At 43.2% G+C, this 27,102-nt stretch overlaps 1 protein-coding gene across 9 annotated transcripts in view; it reads left to right on the top strand.

Moving 5' to 3' along the window:
- The first annotated feature begins 3,968 nt into the window (after positions 1 to 3,968).
- The window catches only part of runx1t1 (RUNX1 partner transcriptional co-repressor 1), a 57,547-nt gene continuing 34,413 nt past the window's right edge, over positions 3,969 to 27,102 (top strand). For 4 of the 9 annotated variants that reach the window (XM_039820848.1, XM_039820846.1, XM_039820847.1 and 1 more), the window contains exon 1: positions 18,893 to 19,020. In XM_039820848.1, coding sequence (XP_039676782.1) covers positions 18,897 to 19,020 — 124 coding nt within the window. In that variant the 5' untranslated portion in view covers positions 18,893 to 18,896. Of the gene's footprint in view, positions 4,138 to 4,429; positions 4,519 to 4,573; positions 4,745 to 18,892; positions 19,021 to 25,192; positions 25,356 to 27,102 lie in introns of those variants that run through there. The other 5 variants (XM_039820852.1, XM_039820845.1, XM_039820851.1 and 2 more) reach the window with 5 other exon arrangements.

Raw genomic sequence — 27,102 nt, 5'->3', positions numbered from 1 at the left:
TTTTGGAGACTAAAACGCTACAGAAATCATAAGAGATCATTAAAGTACATCTACACACTGCTGACCCAAAAGTAGAATTGAAACGGCTCATTATTACCAGGGTTGAACACAAAAGCACGACTCAAAGAAAAAGGTAGGTTAAGTTAAAAGTTCAGTGCTACTCGTGGTCAGAAACAAGCAAAAGTCAATACTAGATAGGCAACTAAGGTAAATCAAACTCATCCAGTTGGGGATCAGGCAGGGACTGAAGTCTAGATAGCAGGCAGGGGTTCATGCAGAGAAGATGGCTGAAATGCTAAATTGAAACTACATGAGCTATATACTACAAGAGCGGCAGCTCTATGCAGAGCTTTCACCATAGCCTACATAAGTGGTCTTTGGTTTATACCTGTGCGCTGGTAACTGCGTTGTTCTAGCGTATCTCTTTATGACAATAGGGCCGGCATGTGTGTATGCTGGGGAGTGTATGGTAGAGCGAGTGAGAGAGTAACCCTAACCCTAACCCTTTGGAGCGAGTAGGGACTCTAGAGGCATAGTGGGAAAAACAAAATTTTTTGAGATGTGCACGTCAGGCTACGCTGTAGTGTTCGGCGTAGGGTCGATATCTTTACATACCTACGCATGTACCCATGGCATCGTAACACAGGACCATAGATTGGGCTTAATGGGGATCTGGGAACAGGTGGGAGGGGTAGGTCAAGTGAAGGGTGATACACAAGGGTTATTGCAGGGCAGGAGGAAGTGGCTGGATCTGAAATGACGGGAGAGATAGTATATGGGGAGTGAGCAGATAGAAAATGTGGAAGTAGAATTGAAAGTGTCAACGATCTAAAATTGATTTGATTGTGAAGAACAGAAGCATTGTTATTTTTATGCGTACCTTTCTGGCTTCAACTCAACTGTTGATGTATTTCACTAAGTAAGCTACTTTACTTTAGTTGTCTCTCTGCTTATGTTGCTTTTGGAACCAGTGGTGTTGATGATGTTAATGGTAGGCTGCTTGGCCTCAGGCTATGTTGACCCAATGGCAGAATAATTACGGGGGGGGTCAAATGGCACTTGTTTACTGTCAACACCCAACTTAAATTCGTCTCATTCTGGCTTTGTTGTCTCCATGAATGTGTGTGTGTGTGTGTGTGTGTGTGTGTGTGTGTGTGTGTGTGTGTGTGTGTGTGTGTGTGTGTGTGTGTGTGTGTGTGTGTGTGTGTGTGTGTGTGTGTGTGTGTGTGCGTGCGTGCGTGCGTGCGTGCGTGCGTGCGTGCGTGCGTGCGTGCGTGCGTGCGTGCGTGTGTGCGTGTACATGTGTGTGACTGTTACAGGTGGCCGCCCAGTAGGTGGGAAAATGCAGGAAGTCTGCTTGTCTGTGTCCACATGTATCAGACGCAGCATGTTTTTCCCTTTCAGAGGCGAGGTATCCTGTGTGTGTGTGTGTGTGTGTGTGTGTGTGTGTGTGTGTGTGTGTGTGTGTGTGTGTGTGTCGCTGATCACACTGGGCGGCTGACTTCCAGGAACCCCTGCAGCAAAAACAGGCACTGTGTGTTTCCTGATCTCACGCACCGTTATCACAGGACACACACAAACACACACAGATCATTGCCCTATTCTCTTTTCCCCTTGCAGGTTTCCTCAACGCCTATCCTTGTGCCTCCGGCTGTCAAGATGTTTTGCTGTGATTGCCATGAGAGAACTTGCTCTCCGGGAACAAACCAGAGGACACAAATAGGCGAGGAGTGACGGCATCCTCACATCCCGCTGTTTTTTTCTGACCACCTTTGCTGGCTGAGTTTGAGTGGGCACATTACCTCTGCACCTTTCTCGTGTCTGATTCAGAGGCCACTTCTTTTCTCAGACATGCATTCACTCTTCCCTACTTCATTTGTTTCATTATGAACCACGTCTCATTTTCTTTTCCTCTCTTCTGATCGTTCAATATTCCCTCCCTCCCTTTCCTTTACTTCCCTCACCTTCTCCCCCTATATCTATTCACACATCCTGTGTAGTCCACTGCCTTTGTCAGAGATAGACAAAGGGACCCAGACTGGAAAATGGAAGTAGAGCACAGAGTCCTTGCTCTGGGCTCGTGAGAGTGCCAGAGACTGTATCTATCCATATTCCCTTTGAGAACACAACGCAACCCACCGCTAAAGCAGTAAGACAAGGGAGAGATGAGAGGGAGAGAGAGAGAGAGAGAGAGAGAGCGAAAGATGAAGTGAAATAGAGAAATGCACAATGGCACTCTTGCAAACAATTGCCATTAATGGCATCATCTTTTCCCCATAGAGATTGCGTTGAGGGAACAATGTGCTCCACGTTGATGGTGCGCTAACAATCCACTGATTGTCTTACATACAGTACGAGACAGACACAAGTGGAAGATGTTACTTTTGCTGTGATGATGATCCATAAGCTGGATGAAGTACATTACAGTAAACATTATTGTGTTAGTAAAAACAAAGAGTAATAGTTGTTGTTTTTCAGGTGGAGCCTTTGTATTGCCTGGAAATTACAGCCCATTTAACTAGCAGTAGTAATCTGACATCAGACAAGAGTTCTGACAATTCATAATTGGACATGTCTTGCAATTAAGTAAAGTTTAGTCGCTGTTGCAAACACTACCTTATTGATTTGTTTTAGCCAAAAGGCCTACAAGTGTATGAGTGTTGCAGAATAAAATACAGTACAAACTTTTAATTTATGAGATGTTACTGTATGAACAGGCTTTGGTGCATGACTTGTTCAACCATCCAGTTCAAGTGGACCGGTTGTTATCACCGAGTTGTAAACGTAGCTTCTGCTCTGTGCTTTCACTGGCTCTGCGGGCAAGATGACTTCCAGATGGTCCAGGGAAAGTGTTTGCCTTAGGTTACGGCAGGCCAGCCTGCCTGTGCCTTTTTCTGCTCGATAGAGATACTGTGTGTGTGTGTGTGTGTGTGTGTGTGTGTGTGTGTGTGTGTGTGTGTGTGTGTGTGTGTGTGTGTGTGTGTGTGTGTGTGTGTGTGTGTGCGTGTGTGCATGTGTGTGTGTGCTGCCAACCAGCTCCTCAATGCACCCAGTTGGCTGGGTCATGTCCATGACACTCTGCTGCTGTCTATGCAAAAAAAATAACCTGGTTTATTTGATGTAGCTGAGGTATAGGCATAAGTATTTTGATTTAATAACTTATAACTCTCCACATTAAGCAAACACAAAATTTAAAGGATAGCTTCACATGTTTTCACGTCTGTCTTAAAACAATGCCCACATGTGCATTGAAAGAGTTATTGGTCGCTGTATTTGTTGCTTTATCTGAATTGAATAAGAGGCATAATCTGTCAGAGTTAGACAAATTAAGTGTCTCTCTTCCAAAGTTTCAGTCTTTTTATACAGAAGTCCCTAACAGTAGCCAAGTTTCCAACCCCAATTTAAATTTCCAGAAAATCAGCAAAAGATAATGCGAAGTAATGCACATTTCCATCCATTCCTGTTATGTGAATATTAACAGTTGAGCGCATCTAGATAAGAGATACGAGTTTGTTTCATGTATTAATTTAAAGAAAGGTTACTGTCTCCTCATCGCTCCACACACATCAGATGTTTTCATTCTTTTCTGTTGCAGTTTACATTGTCAAGTGTAAAACAACAGAGTCAGACAGAGTTAAGACACGCACAGATGAGAAGGGTATGTATGGACTTATCTAACTCTGGGGGATACGGTGAATAAGCTAAAGTCCCAATAAGTCGGCGTGTTCCTTTAATGTAGGATACCTATGGGCATGCAAGTATTGTTTTAAAACAGACTTGGAAAAAAATGTGAACCTATCCTTTAATTCTTGACTAATATGTGATGACACACATGCGCCTTTGGGTCAAAAACCGTAGGGGTGATCTCCCTGGGAGCCCTTGACGTGAAGAAGCTTCGGGAGCCGCTGGTACAGTAGAAAACACTTCGACTTGACCTGACTCCGCTTTTTCCAACCTGTTTTAGGACACACAGATGCTGGCTGCTGCCCAGTCGCCGCCTCCTCCTCCTCAGCAGCGCTCCAGTCCCGCCCACCGCCACCTGGCTCTGCTGCGCACCGCCGACTGGAGGCAGAGTGCCGCTACTCCTCTTCCCCACGCCAACGGAGACGCAGAAAACAAGGAGCCCCTTGACCGAGGGTGTGTACATGTTTTTTTCCTCATATTTCAAAACCGATTTCTACAATCTAGACCGACTCGAGGTTTAAAGGATTTCGGAGGAAAGTGCAAAAGACGGATAGAAAATCAGACGGGTGCCCTGCGCTCTACTGCATCCTCCCTCTCCACCTCTGTCTCATCTCTCCTCTTTCTCTGCCTCTGCGCGACTCCCGGCTTCTCCCGGCTTCTCCCATCCCGAATATCCCTAGTGACTGATCACTTATTGCAAAGCCTTGAGCTGCCCTTCTTCTTTTGTCGGAGTTTGAACCCCATTTCTGAGCTGCTGGAAGTATACCGCCAGAGCCCCTGAGAACTGGCTGGACTCTGTAGCTTTCGTCTACCCGATACAAGCGGATCATCGAGGGGACCTTGCGGGTAGTTGGCTGCCCTTTGTCGGAGTTTGAACCCCATTTGAGCTGCTGGAAGTATACCGCCAGAGCCCCTGAGAACTGGCTGGACTCTGTAGCTTTCGTCTACCCGATACAAGCGGATCATCGAGGGGACCTTGCGCGGAGTCAAAAGGACTGGAAATTATTTAGCCCTCTCACATCAACGTACCGCATGGTGGGAATTTCTGCCTCTTTTCAGTGTAAGTGGCCTCTGTCTTTGCTGTAGTGATTATATTTTTTTAATTACGCCTTGGCTGAGTGTTTTGTGCCCTCATATAGATATATGCCTGACATATGTGCTCCATATTAAGAAAAAAACATGAAATAGCCACAGAATTTGACATTTATGATTTTGCTTCATTTGTTTTAATGTAAAGTAAGCAGAAGCTACGGGGCGCCACAATGACAAATGTGTGGCGATTTGTATAAAAACACCACATTTAGGCCTATATAGTCAGCAACTACATTATTTATTTATTTTCATTTCAGTGTCTGTGATGAACTGCGGTGACAAATCTAGGCTATTTAATCTAGGAACAATAATGCGCGCCTGTGCTGTGCGCAATAGTGTATGTTAGGCTACCGTAGTTACCAACGCATTTCCTTCTAATGGGATAAATAGGCTGAGCAGTGAAAACTGATTTTTGTTTGGATGAACTGAAGTTGAATATCGGCTATAGGCTAAATCCTAACAGCACAAAACTGACGCCCACTTGCTCACAATTAAGAAATATTCCACTAAAGCCATTATTTTGTCTTGAGGATTTGGTTCATTATTGTGTTATCGGAAGAACAATCGGCTAGCCCGATTGTTCCATGAATTACTGCTGGTTCATTTTGTTTAAATAGTGACGCCAACTCGCAGCTGTCCCTCTCTCCATAAGAGCAGATATGAATTCATAAGTTTGAACCCAGGATGGAGAGTTGTTATCGGGCAACAGGAAACTTAAGTTCACGGATCAAGTTTAGTGAATCCCCTTTCGATCTGTCAAGACCCCTTCCTAGAAGTGAAGTAGCCTTCACATCCGCTGATGAGCGCATGGACACCCAGACTTATTAGCGTGTGTTTTCATAGCGGGGCGTACATGTGTCTCCACTCCTCAGCACGGGATAGACAATAATTTGCCTGTGCTGAGAAAATGTGGGTTTTAAAATAAAACATAAACCACACAAGATGAATTCACTGGTTTCAATCCCCTTCTCACTGAATGAATAGAGCGTTCCTGAATTTGATGACAGAGGTTCTCTAGTTTCTAAAAGAAACACATTGGCATGATTCATTCTGTTCAACGAGATTGTGGTTGTTGATGTTTGTGTTGGAAGGATTGTTTGGATGCAGCGACTTTGCCATCCCTCTATGTTTAGTGCAGAGCCACCAAGCCTCTCTCCTCCTCTCCCTCCACTCTCTTTCAGAGAGAGACTTTGCATTTTAGAGTACATGCATTTGGAAACATGCTCCGGAGCTTTGTCCCAACTGTCAAACGCATCTCCTCGAATCCATGTAAAGTTTCCATCTCCAACCGCTGCGACTTTGTCATCATCACATAACCGAACAGCGCAAAAGCAGCGCATTTCTTTTTTAATTGAGTGGCGTAGGGTTGAAATTAAAGGGTTTGGGCTATATTTTACTCCAGTGAGAAATCTGTTCCCCCGACTGGGAAAAGAGCATGCGGGTTAGGGAGGGAGGCTGCTGGGGCTCAACCTGCTGTCGATGCCCGACAGTTCTCACGGCTCGGATTAGAGAGGGAGGAAAATATCTCCTGGAAACCCACAGGGCTTTGGATATTTTTTACGCATGGCGAATAGCCCCATGCAAAGCTTTGTAGGCATCCAAGAGGGTGATTGTTAACTCCTCTTGGCGTGACCCACTAAAGATCTTTGCGGAGTTAAATATAGATGCAAAGGAGAATTGTTTATGAGAATTTTGCATTTATATGAGCTGAATGTATGATGTAAATCAACAAGAAAACAAAGTTTATCAGTATTTTATAATTAGAAAATCTGTCTTCTGTGAATCCAAGACCCTATATTTCTATTTTGCTGTCATGATGCTTATGTAGCCTATATATGGTTAATTGAAGTGATCCAAATTGAGATTCAGTAGGCCTATTATCAAGTTTTTTTTATCAGTGTTATTATTTACTGTAGTGGCCTATTTTAATTGGTTGTCCTGGCCGTCATTTATTATGTCATCTGTTGTTGTTTTGGGACTTCCATTAAAGTAGTGACTTGACTGAAAAGACCATTACCTGGAGTGTGTGTTTTTACAGAGAGGGAGAGGGAGAGGGAGAGGGAGAGAGAGAGAGAGAGAGAGAAAGAGAGAGAGAGAGTAAATGAAAGGTAAACAAAGCTGGTGATGAGGGGAGAGTAAATGATAAGTGCTGTTTGCAGGTTATAACTCTTTGTGTGTGCCTGTGGTTGCACATGTGTGTTTGTGCACTGCTGCATTCACGCGCACATCCGTGCGCACTGTATAAACAGGGTTGTATTAACCTTAGCTGCTAACTCTCTGTGGTCCAGGCTCTGCAGCATCAGCTAGCACTTCCAGGGGCCATCTGCCCAGCCACCAGCCTGCCTCACACCTGTTCTCCTTCCCTCCCTCCCTCCCTCCCTCTTCCCTCCCTGCTCTCAGGCTATAGGGTCAAATGCATCAGACCGCTGCTCACAGACACAGACGTGGCCTTGCAAAAGTGATGGCAGCCATTTTATTCTCGCCTTCACACATACACAAATGCTTATATACTCCTGGTTGACGGGTTGAAAAAGATTGTCGTCTGCAGTGACAGAATGTGTACAGACACACATCACTATGGCTTGATTATTTGCTTTTGATTTTTTTTCCTTTTGTGCTTTTTGATTTTAAATACAGCTCATAGCCTTTCTAATGTGTTGCACTCAAACAGCTTATAGATCACAGCCTCAAACAATAAATTACTATTATTTTAGAGGGGAAAAAAGGTTTCCCCTTTAGCACAGCGTCATATTGAGGCTCCAAGTCTTTTAAGCATGACACACGTTTGGATGCGGTCCAGGTTTGCTATACGGTGAATAAGTGAGGATGACTCAACAGAGTTAATTTGCCGGCTACATCATGAAGCCCCCCTTGTGTATTTCTGTATTAGCTATAAGCCTACTTTCTCACAGCGACACGTTGATGCAAATATTCTCCCACCAAAAGGCAAAAGCCTGGTGTTGGATGATGCCCAGAAAAATTGCATCACCTGTATTGTTTCAGCATGCTCGTTTTGTTTTAACTAAGGCTAATTTGAGGGTGCTTAAGGCACAAAATGATCGGCTAGACACATCTTTTGTTTGGCAAGTTGGTTTAGCATGCAAACACAAGTTGCGTCATTTATGGGCTGACTACACTACATGTTATAAATGCTGGATGTTATCAAGAGTTGGACAGTTTTGTTTGTTGTATAATTCAGTACTTGGAAAAAGTGAGCTTTGCTGGTGCTTCAGTTGGCTAATAGAAATTTTCACGTAACTGCAATGTCCTGGAGTTTAATCTGGAAGGTTTGTTGCTATCTCACTCAAGGAAAAACAAGAAAAACGTACAATATTCATCTGTAATTTCATGAATAGTGTATAAAGATAGAGATGACGGAGCACACGAAATAGGCACAGGTTGCATTTGAGGCCACAGTCAGGGGGCAAATGTCAGCAGTAGAATTAGATACTGAAACCACTGTTGCGTGCAATCCTTCAAGATGTATAGATCTGTTCTGATTATTCAGAGCCATCTCTTACCAAGTCTCAGGGTGAAATATAGATGGCGTCAGGGTGAGAGTGTGTGTGCATGCACCTACATACACACACATCCCCTTGTAGATCGATAAGCCCATTGATGGTTATCAGCGAGAGGGCAGTTCTCTTCACTGCTTATTGAATTTCATCACCCATGAAAGAGAAGCAGCATTATAAAAGGACTCACATGTATGTGTGTGGTTCTGTGTATGGATTTGTGTATGTGTGTGTGTGTGTCTGTGTGTGTCTGTGTGTGTGTGCTGGCTCTTCGACACTCACAAAAGCAAGAGGTCTTTGTTTTATTGTAGTCGTGAGTTGGCCTTTACAGGGCTTATTTTAATGTCAAAGTCAACAGTGAGCACTACAAACTGATTTTATTGGCCTTGTTCATGTGTTTACTCCAGATAACATGACACTTACAGAGCAAGTGAAGAAGAGGCCAATAGGGCAAAGACTTGACAATCATGAAGTTTCATGGACGCAGTTAATTCTTCCTAGGTTTTTACATGTCAAGCCATTTAGGAAACAAATGGGAAATTACATTTATAATAGATTGGTTCCTGTTTATGACCAAATCAACTTCTTCCTTTTCTTAACTGTTGTAAAAACAGTAACATAGAGACAGCTGTACTAGCCGTATTGTTAAAGACAGACAGATTGGAAATTTAGTTTTTCACTGGCTAACTGTATCTACATTACAGCTCAGGGTTCTTGGACTAAAACACACTGATAGACATGTGCAGGACAACATAAACGCACACACACACACACACACACACACACACACACACACACACACACACACACACACACACACACACACACACACACACTGGTCTCTCAGTCCTTTCTATATAGACTGGGATTGAGTTGCTAATTAACTTCACTTTCTCAAACTGCCCCCCCCCCCACCCACACACACACACACACACACACACCCACACACACACACACCCCCCCCCCCCCCCCCCCCCCCACCTTTTTTTTTTTCATGATGTTTCAATATTCTCTTGAAAAAAAAAAAAAAAACACAAAAAAAAAAAAAAAAAAAAAAAAAAAAAAAAAAAAAAAAAAAAAAAACACACACACACACACACACACACACACACAATGTGCCATCCTGACAAGCCCCTTTTCTTATTCCCAAAGATAAGCCGCTGGATGTGATTCTGTGACTGTTTGTGTGAGCTTAAGTGCACATGTAGGTGTCTATACAGTGTGTCTAATGAATACAAAGGGACACACAAAAGTGCGTTTCTCCCTGCACTCTGCCAAAGGTAACAATATTGAATAGGCACTTCTTAGTGATGCGGAGCGTCGATAATGTGGCTAAGTGAAGATGTTACCCGTTAACGCTCACCTCTTCAATATTCACCTGTCACCCAATTTGCATTGAAAATGTAGTCAGTTGAAGGGGAAATAATTCAGGGGTGGTAGTGGAAGTGTGTCTGTGTGTGTGTGTGTGTGTGTGTGTGTGTGTGTGTGTGTGTGTGTTAATATGTGTTTCTGCATGTCTTTTGTGAAGGTTTTCATGAGAAGGAAAAGCGTGCACATGTGTGGGCACATGTGGTAAGAGATTACCACGCTGCCATCTCTAATAGCTTTTGTTTTCTGATTCAGGAGAGTTTTAGGATGTTGGAAGGTGGGAGTGTGTGCACACAAATGCTGAGGACAGGCAGGTTTGATTGATGGCAAGTATGAGCTGTGAAACCGTGCGATTAGGAGCTTTTTTTCTCCCCTAGTTCACGAGAGGACAGTTGTTGAAGAATGGACCGGCTTGCTTTGCTTCCAGTCCATAAAACCTGACCATGAAAGTCGTTTCTGTCCTTGTGTGTGTATGTGTGCGTGTGACAAAGAGAGGTGGAGGGGTAGGGGCAGACAGACAGCTCTTAAAACAAACAAACAGGCAGGCAGAAAATCTGACAAATTGACAAAGAAAGAGGAAAAGGATGAGAAAGAGGGAGAGTGATTGAGGGAGGGGAGAAACCTCACCTCAGCCCCGTCACGCTTTAGCGCTTTTAATCACCTCTACCGAGGTCGCTTCCTCCATAAAAATTCTACATTGTTAACATTGACCTGCATGAAAATGTGAAAATAATTGTTTTTTTTTTTTTTACCCTGGTGTCACTGTTTTTTTTTAAACAATATAATTAATGATCACTATCCCTGCTTATCAGCTTGGATACTCCTCACATTTGATTTACAGCTTGGTTCTCTCATTAATTTTGATGTATGGATTTGGACGGTACACTTTATGAAAAGGGCAGCCACTGGAGTGGAGGCCCGGCTAGCCTGGTAAAAAGAAGTGTAATTAAAGATCAGCAGACAGGGAGAGAAAGAAAGAGAGAAGCTCAGATCAATAGATGCAGACAGTGGACCCTCTGTCTTTTTTCCCTCAGAGTATTGACGTGTTCAGTCAATTGCAGCTAGAGAGAGAAGAAGAAGAGAATAAGGAGAGATGGTGATGTAGGGTGTGTGTTCAACTATGTGTGTGTTAGGAGCATCTGCTCACATATTGTGAATGTCTACACCCATATGTGTGGCAGTACATGGGTGTGTGTGTTTTGAGTTGGCGCAAACAGCCAATAGACATCTGCGGTTAAGATGTGTTTCTTTAATAATAATAATAAAATAGAGTCGACAACTGCAGAGCAGACAGATCCACTGTTGTTTTAGGACTTACAATTGCTCCAAGGCTTTTATCTTCCATCAGCAGACACAACTAAATCATTGTTTCCTCTCTTTGCTGGTTAAAATCACACCACTGCTGCCAAATAATGAGGCCCTTTTCTTTTGTGGTTGAATTTGACTTGCATGATGGGTATAGTAGGAAGAGAGGGCTTCCAGCTGTTGTCAGTTAGTGTCACAGACAAACAGGGAGATGGGACAATGGGACGCCGGTCGCTCGCTCTGTCCGATTGTCTTGTTGTCAAACCGACAGCAGGTGCCTCACATGATAAACGCAAAGTGTCAATTATTTCGAGGAAGGGCCATTTTAGAAATTGGTTCAAAGAGAAAGAGGGTGAGTGGCAGAGGAGACAGTGGGGGTTACATAAAGAAATGGAAGGAGCTGGTCCATTTTCCCAAATGGGCCAAGTAAAAGCCCCATTTTGTTTAACTTCTAGTGCATCCTGTCCACAGTATTCCCTCCCCCATGTTCCACCACATCCAACCTTCAGTGAATCGTTGCTGGCCACCCCGCTAAGTTTTTGTATGCTCACAGTCGATATAGTCTTTCGCAGGGGCAAAATTACAGTCTATTTTATCTCAACAAAAATGATATTTGATGGCATTTCCACCTTCAAAAAAAGAAAAATGTTCTTAGAATAATCACACTCACTGGGCTTTTTTTCTCTCTAAGGGGATACAAATCCTGGTTTTCTGGCTGAAAATGGTGGTTAAGTGAAGAAAGGGGGAGTTGTGAGGATTAGATGTGAGGCTGTAGCTGTGTATCGATGAATAGAGATCTCAAGAGCTGCCTCTCTGTGTGTGTGTGTGTGTGTGTGTGTGTGTGTGTGTGTGTGCAAGCGCGCCTCAGAACCCTTGGAATTGGAGAAAGACTGTAGTATAAAATCTATCTATCCATCTATCTTATCTATCTATCTATCTATCTATCTATCTATCTATCTATCTATCTATCTATCTATCTATCTAACACATCTATACGTCTGCCTGCCTCTGTATCTTTAGTGTCATCTGATATACATTCATGACCCAGCTGCTCTTATGGATTTGCGATTGACAGCCATTTCATCAAAGCATCTGTTCCTCCCCTCTGTCGTAATCTCACCATATGAACATGTCATCCTCAGCTGCACGTTTCATAGTAGCATAGGTGATTTGTCTCCTTGGTAACCAAACTCCACTTTTAGAAATAAAATATTAATTATGTTTTGACCCCAAATGTGCAGGATGCCTACACACACACACACACACACACACACACACACACACACACACACACACACACACACACACACACACACACACACACACACACAAAAAAAAAAAAAAAAAAAAAAAAAAAAAAAAACAAAAACACACACAGTGTCTGTATTGCAATGTACCTTGACATTTATAGTGTTTCATATCGAGTTAGTCGGCATGATAGTGGACTTGTGCAGATACTGCGGCGCTGTCAGAAGTTTTATGGCTCCTGCAGTGTTCGGACATGTTTGTCTTCTCTACGTGATAAAGCCATTTGTGGAAGAATCCAAAATTTTCTCGGGATTTAAACAGCTCCAGATTGCGGTTAAAACTCTTTAGTCCTGGTAACACTGGGAGAAGGCGCGGAGCAGAGGAGGGAGCAGGGCTCTCACGGAGCAATAAAAACTCAGGAGAGAGCATAAATCCATCTCCCCTTGTAAGGTCCGAATTTTTGCAGATGTTTCAAGATGTTTGGCCCAAGTGACGGTAATTTCTTGCCCATCTGTCTTCTCTCCTCCCCCTATGTCTCTTTATCAACATCTGGTTTTCGGTGCGGCACAGAAACAAGTATCCTTTATAAGCCAAGGGTTCCCAGTTCCCCCTCTGCTTGTGCTATTAACTTAGCCTCAACTACTGCTCTCTCTCTGTGCACACATACTCACATATGCTAACCATTAGAAAGTCATACCATTCAGAAAATGTAATAACTTTCAGTTAGAGGGGAGATAAAGTATTTTGGCTTTTTTTATTCTCTCTTCACTTTTTCCATAACTGCAAAGAATTTAGGGTTCTGGTTTTTATGTCTCCCTGGGAGAATTCTTGCTTAGTTGTTAGTTTGATGATGTTTTAGTCAAGAGGAAAGCCCCTTCCCCTTAAGCATTTGAGTGGCACCCTTGGGTGTCTGTCTGCACATCTACTACCCATTTAGTAGTGAAGAGCATAGAATCAGAGATGCATCAATTAACTCGCAGAAGGCAGACATGTTTATTTGGGAATGAATGCTCACTAACATTTTGCTGCGCACTTTAGCAGTACAGCACAACTAAGATCTTAATTTGCTATTTCCTCTTTGGCAATATTAAATTGTCCAAATAATAATTCACAGCTGTGCAAGGATTGTGTATTGTGGCACAGCTGCAACTTTATGTTTGCAAATTAAACCGTCTCACACACAGAGCTGAACTGCACATTGTATGCACACACACACACACACACACACACACACACACACACACACACACACACACACACACACACACACACACACACACACACACACACATCTACAAACAGACACACAGGTGTAGACTCACCAGATTGCTCTCTCACATGCTCACAGACAGTAAGAAGTTGAATATGCAGACAAAGACATGCCGCTCAGCACCATATGGCAGGGTTGTCAATCTAAAATGAAGTCATGCAGAGCGTGCTTTGAGTGTGCCATGTAAGGTGTACAATGTTCCTGGAGTGTGTTTGATAGGGTGAACAGTGTCATAACAGACCTGTATACACACATGTTCTGAAATAGAAATTGTTGCTTCTGTTTCTTTTATGCACGAACACAACATACACACACTCTCATTCCACCACATACCACTTGTCATTTAGTTGCTTAACAAAAGCATGCTGAGCTCATTGTTACCGTCAATTAAGTTCTATTAAATCAGTGTTGTTACTGTAACACAACAAAGTCTCACAATTTTGTGAAATGAACAATAAGACTAAAATGCAGTGCAAATACATTTTGAGACCACATTTCTTACCAGCTCATCAAAGTGACACGTTTCCTTAAACATTAATCTTTGGTTAAGGTCATATGCAACAAAATTCAGTTCAGACAACTAAAATAAAAGTTAGAATTAGGTTTTATTGTTTTTGCAGCAAAAACACTGTACTAGGGATAGACCGATTATCAGGCCGTTTTTTGACAGTTTTCAGATTATCTGTATCGGCGTTTTATTTGCCTAAAAGTTATAATTAAAAAGTGCTTCACTTTGGCTCCGCTACAGCTCTGTGTCTGTCTCTCTGCTTCAGTTTCACTCACCACTGAGTCTGACTTTATGTCACGCCCACAACACTATCTGACTGATCTTTTATTGTGTATTATGTTGAAAGTTTCTAATTTATTTAATAATTGCTTAAAGCATTTAAGTTTAAGTTTTTTGTTGGAGTTTGTAACATTCCAAAATTTTAATTTTGACTTAAAGTCCTCATATTATGCTCATTTTCAGGTTTATAATTGTATTTAAAGGTTGTACCAGAATAGGATTATATGCATATCAGTTCCAAATATCGGTTATCGTTTTTATTAATTAATAATAATCGGTATCAGTATTGGCCTTGAAAAAACAGTATTGGTCGATCCCTAAACTGTAGCACACACACTGGCTCTGTATTTAGATATATCAAGTCTTTGGTTTTGCCACTTTAGCCCAAGGCTACAACACACAATTTCAAAAAACATGCACCCACACACAACAGATGACCCTAACTGCCAAAGACGCTAATGCATTAGTCGTGCACTGCCCCGGGCTTATGCCTGATAGGACAATAACAAGACCAAGTCACCAGCTGATCAAGGGTGGAGGACACACACACACACACACACACACACACACACACACACACACACACACACACACACACACACACACACACACACACACACACACACACACACTGGTTCAAGTGTGTGTGTGTGTATGTGTGTGTTTATTCTAAACCCATGTTTGTTTACCATTAGCATATAAAAGGGATTACACTTGTAGCTAAAAACACAGTTGTTTAAATAATTCAGTGCAACTCACTTGACACACATTTTTCTGTTTTCATAGAACTCTGTTATATATCAACCTGAAACGAAGGAGGAAAGAGATGAGTTATTTCAAAATAAGATATTGAAGTTCAAAAACTAAACAAATGTAGCTTTTGTTTGAAATATTGAATAAGTAATGTTCAAGAAATTTGTTTAGTATTAGATAGTCGGGGTCTGCTATTGATTTGACATAATGCTTATTGATTAACACGTCTATGTATTGATGGCACAGGCTGTTAGACTTTAGGTACAAGAACTCAGTTAGACCAGTGGGAACGATCCAAAATGGGATTTTTGTGTTTTGGAATAAAAGCCATCTTATTAAGCAGTGGGAGTGAGGTCTGTGTGTTTGTGGCTCTGATGTAAGCCTGTTTGCCTGTGCCAGTTGGAGAATGAGACCCTGAAAACAGAGAAAGTGGGAAATGGGGAGAAAAGCAAGTGGGACACATTTGTGAGTGACTCTAAACCGCTGGAGACTGATGCCAAAGGCCACAGAGTTGAGTAGCAGAGGGAGAGATTGAGATACAGACAGAGAGAAAGAGATATACCCCGTATAAGATGTTCAACAACATGTATTAGTTTCCAAATTGCTGAGCTTGGATACAAGCTTCAGCTTTCAGACCTCTAATGTGTTTTTGAGATTCTCTGTCTCTCTTTTTAGATAGCCACTAATGCTAAACTGCCTCTACGCTGGAAGCATTTCAGCATTTGAGGAAAAAAAACTTACAAAATCAGTCAACGTATATTTAACTAGTACATGTCAAAGAGTTCACACAGCCAGTCTTAACCACAGCTACATGCAAGCCACAGTATACACTATATATAGCTGCTCTACTGTAATAGAAAATTATAGCGCAACTGGGGATTAAGAGGTTGGGGAAAATGCTGTATTTATGGTATGTGGAAGAAAGCTTGTAAAATGTGACACGGCCTGCAGCTAAAATAGCTTCTTGCTTTTCAGATGATTGCCAGTGTGAGGCTGACTTATTTCATGAAAATGGATAGAAAGGCTTACAGTTGTTTTTTAATAAGTGAGGAAAGACAAAACAACTCCTGCCTGTGCATCATGAGGGGAGCAATTTGAAATGTATTTCTTCTTCTCATTTAAAAATGTGCCATTATTTTCAATTACATCCTGCATATTAAATCAGGATCTGGAGTGTTAATGTGTAGGAACATTTATTAAAAAATTCACAGATCTTAAAATAGTTCATTTACAGAAGGAACGTTTGTTAATTTGTAAATTTCCCTGTGAAATGGCAGCAACAGAAGTGACAATATTTAAAATCTCTACATAATGCACTAGTAATGCCTCTACCACATCCACATTAGTAAGCACAGATGGATGTAGAACCACAAACACTCTGATATCCCTCCATTCCCTGAAAACCATCAATTGTGATACTGCTGAGTGGTTTTGATTTAGGGAAGGTCGTACGGTCTCTTCACTGTCTCTCTCTCTGTGGTGTCTGAGAGCAGACATAATGGTGCACTTGATGATGGTGCCAGTGGAAGAAGCTGTGTTTTATTTTACCAGCCAGACACATGGCCAGTCTAGTTAAAGGCAAGAGAAGAGAAGAACATAGGTTGGTACTCTGGTTCAGATTTTTGGTCTGGTTCAGAAGTCAATCGTAGTCACATATGTATGTTGATAGAGTTATTGGTCACTTTAGTCATTACTGGCAATAAAGTAGCCCCTTCCTGTACTGTAAGAAACAGGGTGCAAAACTATACTTCTATAGTTCTTCTATACCTTTCTGCTTTCTTGGCCTTTTTTTTCTCTCTTTGCTCTCTGCTGTTTTTCTGTCTGTCTGTCTATCTGTCTGTCTGTCTGTCTGTCTGTCTATTTTTTCTCTCTCTCGGGGTTATTCCAGCAATACCAATAGCCTAGAAAGTGCTAAAAAATGATCACTTAAGCATTCACCTGTCTTGTATATTTGCATGTGCATATGTGTGTGTGCATGCGTCCTTTGACAGTTTGGAGTGTCTGAAGAAGTCAGTTAGGACAGTGGGGTCAGGCCCTAAGCCATCGGTCCCACCACCACCCTCCACCCCTCTTCCCTCCTCCATCAACTGTCCTCCATCCGCCTTCAATCCCACAATTGCTGTTCCAACTTTAAGTACCTGAAAGCAAGCGAAAACATCCTGGCTCCGGAGAGAAAGAACCAGTAAATGAGTGTAATGCGTGTGTGTGCTTCTGTGTGTGCAGGTTTGTCTTTGCATGGGAACAAGACATTTATCTGCCACATGGAGACACACACGCAAACACTGTCCCTATCACACACATCCTGACCCCGACCAGCCAACCATCCCCACCCTTCTCCTCTCCCTTGCTCCCTGGGTTCGCATCCTCTGGGCTCCTATCCTCTCCCCCCTCCCAGATTCCTTCTGGTTCCTGACCAGTGGGGCTATCTCTGGATGGCCGGCGGTTCCTCTCATTCTGCCGGCCCATTGTGTGGGGAGTTGGGCTGGGCCCTAGGCCCCGGGGGCCGGGAGGGGAGCCAGGAATGGCCTGGTTCCTGTTGCTGTACTAGTTAAAGGAACTGTGGCACCGTTTCCACCAGTCACTCATAACTGCTGTGAAACTGTTTTTTTTTTTTTGTGGAAAACTGTTACATCCATGTAAGTCGTTTCTCTCGTTTTTGGAGAACTGTGGCTTTGATAAGGAGAATCGGGTAGCTTAATTGGATGCCTTGGGTGTTAAAGTAACTTAATAACACAATTTGTTCCACAGCCGGACAGGACAAATCTGTATTTTACATGCAGAAAATGCAGCCCAAAAAATGAATGGCTTTCCTCTGGGTCAGGATGTAGTAGGTGAGGTATTTACATACAAGACATTTTAAGTGATATTGACTAGATAATGGCACTGTCAAAATACTTTATGGTGCAAAAATGAAGGCACTGGTGTGCAGGGAGCCATCCATCATGCTTTTTTAACAACTTTTTAAAGTCTTTAAAAATGACCCTTTTCATTTGCACTAACAAATATGGACAGCAATATTTTTCTTAGGATCATTTGGTACCTTTTAGCCCAACACTGACTTAATCAGCAGCCAAGCATACCCATCCTCAAATGAGTAGCTCTAAAAGGCCTTTTCTTTTCCCACACCCTTTAGAATCACACTTGCCCCTCATTATCTTGGTCATTGAATTGACAATATGATGAAAACACAATTTAGTGCATGCATGTGTGCTTTAGACCTCTGTGTCCTCTGGTTTGAAGGAACACACGCAGTTCATCACACACTCACAGCCACAGCCATCGTACCTTGTGGCAGCTCTAACTATACGAGCTCCGTCCACTCTGTGCCCTGTGAGTTTCTCCCTTTGAGACTACTCGCTCTCAGTGTTGTGTTGCTACACAGGCTAGTGCACTCGGTTAATTATGACTGCCAAGCCAGGCTGTCACAGTGATTCACTATGGAAAGAGAGAGAGGGGATGGAGAGAGAGTTGGCAGGTGTACAGATGTATCGTTAGCGCCACCCAGTGATGCAGAGAGAGGAGAATAGCAACACCTACTCAAGAAAGACTTGAAGGGGAGTTGATTTTGACAAACTGTATGTCATTCTGTCTGTATCGCTACACATTTTTCTTTCCCCTCGTTTTTTTGTGCTCAACTCCCTCTATCTATTCTTCTCAAATGTCTCTCTTCTGCTTTCCTCTCTTCTCTCCATCTCTTATCTCGCACCTCAATCTTTCAACACCATGACACTCCCGTTTCTTTCCTGCCTGTATTTCTTTTTTCTCTCGCTGTCGCCACTTCTCTTGGTGATGTCAGGTGCGCTGTCTCATGTACTGTTGCGACAAATCAAGAGCTCCATTCATTTGGTGTCATCTGTGTTACAGATAAATGGAAATGTGCTCTCTCTCCTCTCCTCTGTCTCCACTGACAGCCACCTCTCCACTTTATCATCGCAGAGCAGTTCAGATCGGAACTGGGTCAGGTCATTCAGTGCTGGATAAATGGACGGAGGCCGTGAGTAAGGATTTATAGGATATGAGTTGGTTGAGGCAAAACTGAAAGGAAATGGGATAGTTTCCCAATGTGATCATATGGTTTATTTGCTATAGTTCCTTGAGGCACAGCAGGAAGTGCATTCAAATTGCAGTTCCCTAGACTATGTGTAAAAAGGTTTTTTTAATATATTGGAGAGTTTACGGTTTTCAGTGCTCTAGAAATCAAACATCTGTACGCAAAGACATCAGATCATGTGTCAGTAATCTGCAGCTATTTTGTGCCTCCAGGTGAGGAAGCAAAAATGGTTTCTGCATAACCATTAACAACTCTTACGGCAGTTAAGCGAGGGGTTTGGTAGCGAGCAGCTGAAATTGGAAGAATTCAGCAACCCATCCACCCACTCACACACACACACACACACACACGCAGGGCCGCACACATGCATGCACCCACAGCAAAAAAGTAATTTGTTCTACCTCATTAGCATGTATTGTGGCAAGCGGGCGTAACACACTGAAAGGTGAAATGGGTCCGCCATGAATAGCACACCAGTCGGCAGAGGAGAGGAGAGGAAAGGAGAGGAAAAGGAGGGGGAGGAGAGCAGGGGGGGAGGGAGGAAGGGAGGAAAGTGTCCAGATGGCTGGGGACCTGCCGCACACACAGGGAGTCTCACTCTCGCTTTTTTACTCCACTGATTGCACCGTTTCGACTACACTTTCATTCACTTGCTCTCTTTCTGCAGCTCCCCCCTTTTTTTCTCCTTTCCATCACCACACACACACACACACACACACACACACACTCAAAGGCCAACCCCATATGTAACCTCCCTTCTTCTAGAGTTGTTGTTCACATGCAGCCATCGTGTTTGTGCACGCACACACACACACACACACACACACATACGTATCTCTCACGGGCAGAGTGCAGCCCAGTAGAGCGCCTGTTGTGGCCCATTGCACTTCTACACAAACTGGACTCCTTCTTTCTTCCTCTCCTCCTTCATGTCTCTTTTATCCACCTTCACCACTTTTCTCTTCTCTTCTCTTCTCTTCTCTTCTCTTCTCTTCTCTTCTCTTCTCTTCTCTTCTCTTCTCTTCTCTTCTCTTCTCTTCTCTTTGACTAGGAACGAGGAGAAAGGGAGAGAAAGTCACAGACAGGAAGAGTACTGATGTTCCCTTTCCTTTTCTCTCAGTATTGTGTATCGCTGCCAGAATATCTGTTCATTTATTTTCCCATCTGTGTGTCTGTATATCTGTCTGCCAGTCTGTCACTGACTCTCTTTCTCTCATCCTTCTTCTCTTGATTCTTTCTCCCCATCCCTCCCCTCCCTCTCCCTCTCTCTGCTACACTTTTGCCTCTTTTCCTGTGTCTCCCTCAGACTATGTCTTCCCTGTGTCTGGTCGAGAATCACTAATGGTCTCCACTGGGGTGTAAACTGTGTAGGGTTCAGTGTATTCTGTAGGCTGTACACACACACACACACACACACACACACACACACACACACACACACACACACACACACACACACACACACACACACACAAAGATACCCACACATCAATTTTAGACAGCAAAGAAGCAAGGGTTAGTGGGCAAAGAAGACAGGAAAGGGAAAAGAGGGAAGGAGGCAGACATGTCTTGGTGTGTGCTGATGTGGTGGACTGATGTGGTCTGTCCAAACACAACCCTGTTTTTACATCGTTTTGCATCTCCGCTCTTTTTGCATATAGCTACCTCTCTTGCTTCCCTTCCCATTTTCTCTCACACACACATCACTCTGTGCCATTAAACACATGATGGTGGAGGCTGGTGTGTGTGTGTTGTGTGTGTGTGTGTGTGTGTGTGTGTGTGTGTGTGTGTGTGTGAGAGAGAGAGAGAGAGAGAGAGAGAGAAAGCATTTTGTGTGTGTCTCACTCCATCACCCCCACTATTCAAATCTACCTCATTGACTCATCATTGAGTGGGCCCTCCAAAGCTCTATTGAGTTTATCAAGTCTTCCACAAAACAGTCACTCCCATTTATTTCTCATTGAAGCCAGTTACCCCACCACCACCCTTACACACACACACACACACACACACACACACACACACACACACACACACACACACACACACACACACACACACACACACACACACATTGGCTGATACACAGAGGATGGCTCCGTCTCACACAAAACAGCCTCGGCGCTCCATTGAAATCCCCTTAGTAAAACGTTTTCTCCTCATCAGCATTGTATGACTATTCAGTTTGTTAACACGCCTATATGAAGAAAGCCTTTTAGTTGCCTGTTTTAAATTTAAGCACATATATTAACCCATATATTGAAAGTGACTCTTTAATAGCCAGAAGAGGAGCTGAAGGGTGGGTGAGGGTGGGTGGTGGGGAGGCAGGAGCGGAGACGAGAGAAGGGAGATCTATATTCTGAATGCAGCAAGATTACTGAAAGCCAAAGCTTCTTGACAAGTTGACTTGTTTAGTACTTGAATAAAGCAAGCCCCTGATGCTCATCACAGACACACTAACACACAGAGAGAGTAATTTAACACAGCACGACTCATATCCCATACAATTGTAAAAGTGGGTATTTGCAATGTGAGTGCCTCGAATGTATTTGTCCCTTTTTAACAAAAGTGTTCAAATTGCAGGGAATGCCATTATAAACAAACAGGTGAGATTACAGGCATTACAAAACGTAGACCAATGCAAACAATCATCACTATTCGGCCGCTGAGTTTTGGGAAGCTTTTGTTGTCAGTTAGATTATGTGTTTTGGCAGAGCTTCTCACTAAAGTATTTGTTTGGTTGTCTACGTCTGTTGCTGTTATTACATGTTTATGTTGCGGATGAGATGGTGGAAGTGGGACTGATTCCAGGCAATCTGGGACAGAGGAGTGAGAACAAATGGCTTGAAAAGAGGCTCCAGCATCCTGCAACACCGTGCTTCCACACATATGGAATGATTTCATTGGTGCTGTAAGCCAATAAATCCTTTCAGGCATACTGACTGATCACGTATTTGACTGGCAGCGGCTGATGCTGGTGAGCATGGCAGGCCTTCCTGGCACCAGTGTTGAAAATAATCAATAGCTGATCTCTGATTACAATAAATGGAAGGTGGGATATGAAGTTAAGCTCCCAACTGCTGCTGTTTATTGAATAAACTAAATCCATTGTATCAATGTCTGCTTATGAATGGAAATACAGTATGAGCTTAAAGAGAGAGACAACGTGTATGTGAATGTGAGAAATGTTTAAGGCCGCATGTCTCAAGGGAGCTGGTGGAGCTATTGCTGTTGTCGACTGGCGCACACACATGCACACACACATTTTCACTCTTATCTGTCTCTGTCTCATGTCTCTGTGTGTCTTATTTGTGTGTGTGTTTCTTTATCCCTTTCTCTCTCTCCTCCATTACTAGCATTTTAAGCAGCTCACTAGGGAGCATGAGGCTTGTTGGCTTGCAATAATGTTAAGATGCTTTCTCTCTCATCCTCCACTGTTGTGGGGGCATACACACACACACACACACACACACACACAAAGGGAGGTAAATGCAGTTTAAAGGAGGATCAGTGGAATGTCTGTGCCTTTTTTGTCATCTACCTTTCTGAACCTGAGACATGGTGCATTAGATTGTGTGACTGTGGGTGTGCATCCGTGCAGATGCCTGCAGGCTGACAGGGAGTGAAAACCCAGACATATGTTAATCAGATGTTGTGATGATGGCAGAGCAGAAGGAGAGAGGGAGAGAGCGGAATGAAGGGTGAAAAGAAGCGAAGAGCTTTTAAAAGACAGAGTGAGAGAGGGAAGGGAAAAAAGGGGGACCACAGTGGAGAGAGAATAGAGAAAAATGACAGGATGTGGTGCAGTGATTCATTTTCGAACTGCAAGAACCACTGCTGAGAATCGATCTATTCCATTAGTTTAACTGAATGGACCTACACTATAAGTTTGAGGTCACTGAGCAAAAATGAAAAATGTATCCTGTAGATACTGGATGCATCCATCCATACATGTGGGATTCTATTCTGATTTTAGTACGACATTGCTTCCTTGTTTTAGCAACATCTGATATCTGTATCATATAAATGAAACTAGTGTAGGGCCGGCGGTAATCTAATATTACAGTAAAGCTGCGATGATCATTATTTTTATTTTAACAATGTATGATGCTCACTTGGAGTGATGAACCCACCGAGAATTACCACCAACTATGCAGTTTCCTGTCAGCAGTATGGAGCTTTTTAGCATCTTTCAGCACATTGTTTTGGTTTTATGGCCCGCAACTTTACTGTTTTGGTTCACTCTCACTGCTCTCATCAATGCAGTTTTTTGTTGTTTTCATAAGGCAGCTGTTTTCAGGGAAAGAACTGTAATAGGCTGGACACTATCAGCTGCAAAACCACATGTCAAACAGACAAAGTTAGCAGCTAGCTGGTGAACATAGCAGACCATTTAGCTGCTAAATAGCCATAAATTTTCCTCAGGATATAGTGGAGAGCAAGAGCTAAAAGAAGAGTAAATATTGTCCTCAGCTGGACAAAAACATGACTCTTAATAAATGCTAATGCTGCTCTGTATTTGCTGGATGTGTTAATTAGCAAATGTTTGCTGGCAAGTGTGCTATATCATATTTATGAGTTGAAAATCAACATTATTTTTCTTTTTTAGAATTATTCTTACAATATGACATTATTTTGCATATATTTTTCACATCAAAATATAAATTTGATAAATAAATTCTGAGCTCTAACTTGATCAATACAGAGAGGAAATAAGTGGCTCAAAAAAAAACAGAAAACAGAAATAGAGAGAATTAATTAGAAAGAAGGGAAATCCAAGAGGGAGAGAATGGAAGAAGAGAGCTGGAAAGAGGAGAGATGTGGGGCATTTCTTCTCAGGAGAGTTCAGAGGGGGGCCAGTGCAGCAGCAGACGGCTGATCCAAATGGATTTTCCTTGTTTGTAATGAGGCTACTTCTTCTGCCACTGCCAGAGCATGTGGTGCTTTTGGGAGGGCTGGATGGAGAAAGTGATGGAGAGTCGTACAGAGATTGTGGAGGATGAGTGGTGAAAATGGGTAGATGTGGTAAAGAGAGAGCAGGAAGAAGGGAGCAGCAGGGGAAGGTGGGCGACTGAATGAGAAAGGAGGGTGAGAAAGAGCAAGAATAATAGGAGTGGGAAATTGTTCAATCGTAGATCTTTCTGATGGTGTTATGCAGTTGCTAGAGGGAGGGGGGACGGGGGACGGGGGACGGGGGACGGGGGGGGGGAAGAGGAAAGGATAAATGGTGTGGGAAAAAAATAATCAGTTATTGCAGGTATAGTGGTGGCCAGTGAGAGGGAAAGAAATAAATGGAGCGAGGAATAGGAAGAGAGGGGAGATTTGTGATTGAAAATATTGTGTTGTAGAGGAGAAAAGTGATAGCTTGGTGCTATTCCAAAAGTCAAGCTGTTAAACTGTGATGTAGGGATCAAAATATTAACATATGAACATACTCTGGTCATGGACTATACGTGTAGTACTTGTGTCTTTCCTTGTCCTTTTTTTTCAAACGGTGGTTCAGAGGGTTTAAATGAGAAACATGAGAGAGAGCTTCACCCAAGGCATAGCTCTGGTAATGACAGTGACCTGTTTTAGCCTTTCTTTGATGTGAATTCCACAGTTCTGAACTCATATTACCTTCCCACTTCTCTTCTCCTCCTGCTTTTTATTTTCTCCTCTCAACTTTCTGTTGTCACTCTATTTCTCTCTCTTTTGCGCTATTTTGTTCTCATCTTCACTCACTCTTCTCTGAAGAGAAACACAGTGTACTATGACTAAGATGGAGGGATATTCGACCTTACATACACTCCTTTTCATGTTTTTCATCTTTCCCTCTGGTTTTCTATAGGTTGTGTGTGATGTATTCCAGGTTTTATACGTGTGCATGCCCAAACCTTTATTAACTGCATACACACACATGTTTCTATATGACTAAACCACTTGAGGGCACCTCTTATTGCCGCTCATCTCATCTGTACATCTGATAGGAAGGAAAGGATGTTTAGAGGAGAGCCTCTGTGGCCTCTGCCTGTCTTGTTCAATTCCAGTTAACCTGATAAAGACCTGTCAAGTATTGACGCATCGTAATCTTGTATGCCATGATATAAAAAAAATACATGTAAATTGTCAATACACAGGTGGTGACATAATGCAGGAATCTGTGGCTTGGAAAGTCATCCGATAAGATGAGACATACTGAGAGACTGAAAGGAAGGGAGGAGAGGGACCCAGAGTTTATGAAAGCAAAAAACAAGGGCAGAGAACGAAGCAGAGGGAGAAGTCAGAGGCAGCGCACAGATGGTGAGCTGTCAGCGGCCGGCTGTGCGTGCGTCTGTGTGTGTGTGTGTGTGTGTGTCTGTGTGTGTGTGCGCCTTTCTGTGTGTGTTCATGCCATGCATATGTGTTCATGCTGCATGTATGTGGAGCACATTTCTGCCCTTGCTTTCTTGTGCACATCCATGTGTGTGTGTGTGTGTGTGTGTGTGTGTGTGTGTGTGTGTGTGTGTGTGTGTGTGTGTGTGTGTGTGTGTGTGTGTCTGTGTGTGTGTCTGTGTGTGTGTGTGTCTGTGTCCTCTGAGCTGAGGAGAGGTACTGTATACGCACAGAGCTGTTCTTCCCAGATGGCACTGGCAAGCAGACACTGCAAGGCTGGCAGAGTTGGCACGGCTACCCAGTGCACAGTTGGCACTGCCAGCCACCATGCTCTCCCCTATGTGCCGGGGCGAGGGTACCTGCTGCTAGCCGCCTGAGCTCATTGACTGACTGGCAGGCTGTCTACCAAGTGACTTATTCAGTTGTTAAAGTTTCTCTGCCTTGGTTTTATCCCAAGAGAGCATTCCTTTACCCTAAATGAATATGAAGAATTCATGGTTCAGAAGCAGCATTTTAAGCGGTTACCTTACGGCAGCATCTAATATAAAAAACACAGAGCCAAAGAATGAAGCAACATCAGATTACCTGTCACAAGGATTTACATCACACCTTGAGCATTGAAACAACATCAACTGTACGCAGCTGCGTTGTAATTACATTCTGTTGATTCTGTTGTTCCAGCAAGAGCTTTCATGTCTTAATTTCATTGTTAAATCATTAAACAGTGATGTGTCTTAACACACGCCTATGATCATGCTGATCTATAGGCCTCTGCTGGCAGGTTGCCAGCAGCACTGGAGACTTTCCAACTGAACGCCTTGATGTTTTCTCTCTGTGTGTTGAGCAAAACAAGCAGATACATACAAGGTTGAATAGCTACCGAGGATAAAGCACCGTATTAGCATGTTTGTGTGTGTATGTGTGTGTGTGCGTGCGTTTGTGTGTCGATGTGAGTGTGGCAGAAGCATGCATACGTCTGTCTGTGTGTGGGCTTTGGTGGTGTGGGAGTGGTGGTGGCAGTGTGTGTATTTGTGTGTGTGGGGAGTGAGGACTTTATACTTCCCATGCCTTAAACAGGAAGTGTAAACTAAGCACAGATGTGTGTGTGTGTGTGTGTGTGTGTGTGTGTGTGTGTGTGTGTGTGTGTGTGTGTGTGTGTGTGTGTGTGTGTGTGCGTGCGTGCGTGCGTGTGTGCGTGTGTGTGTGTGTGTGTGTGTGTGTGTGCGTGCGTGTGGCATGTGTGCGTGTGTGTGAAAGAGTGAGTCTATAAGTGTGTGTTGCCTCTGAGGAAGCAGCTGTGCGAGCACCAGCGTGTGCCAGGTCGGGAACACTTAAGCGAAACCAAGACATTTGTGTGTGTGCACGTGTGTGTGTCTGTTCTGGAGCATATGTGTGTGCATGTGTGTGTGTCTGTGTTCTTGTTTGTTTGTATGTATGCAGTGAAGGGGGTTATTTTGGCCACCCATCTGCGATAGGCTATTTCGCTACTGTTCCTGCAGGCACATACACACACACACACACACACACACACACACACACACACACACACACACACACACACACACTCACTCTTTCTCTCCATCCTCCACATGCAGTCACACACATAGAGGCATGCAGAGCACTGTGCCAGGCAAGCTGTTCACTAGCTGGCGCTGGCAACGCTCCAGAGAGAGTG

The sequence above is a fragment of the Perca fluviatilis genome, chromosome 13, assembly GCF_010015445.1.
Source record: "Perca fluviatilis chromosome 13, GENO_Pfluv_1.0, whole genome shotgun sequence".
Classification (NCBI taxonomy): domain Eukaryota; kingdom Metazoa; phylum Chordata; class Actinopteri; order Perciformes; family Percidae; genus Perca; species Perca fluviatilis.
This window is presented reverse-complemented; position numbering and strand designations above follow the sequence as displayed.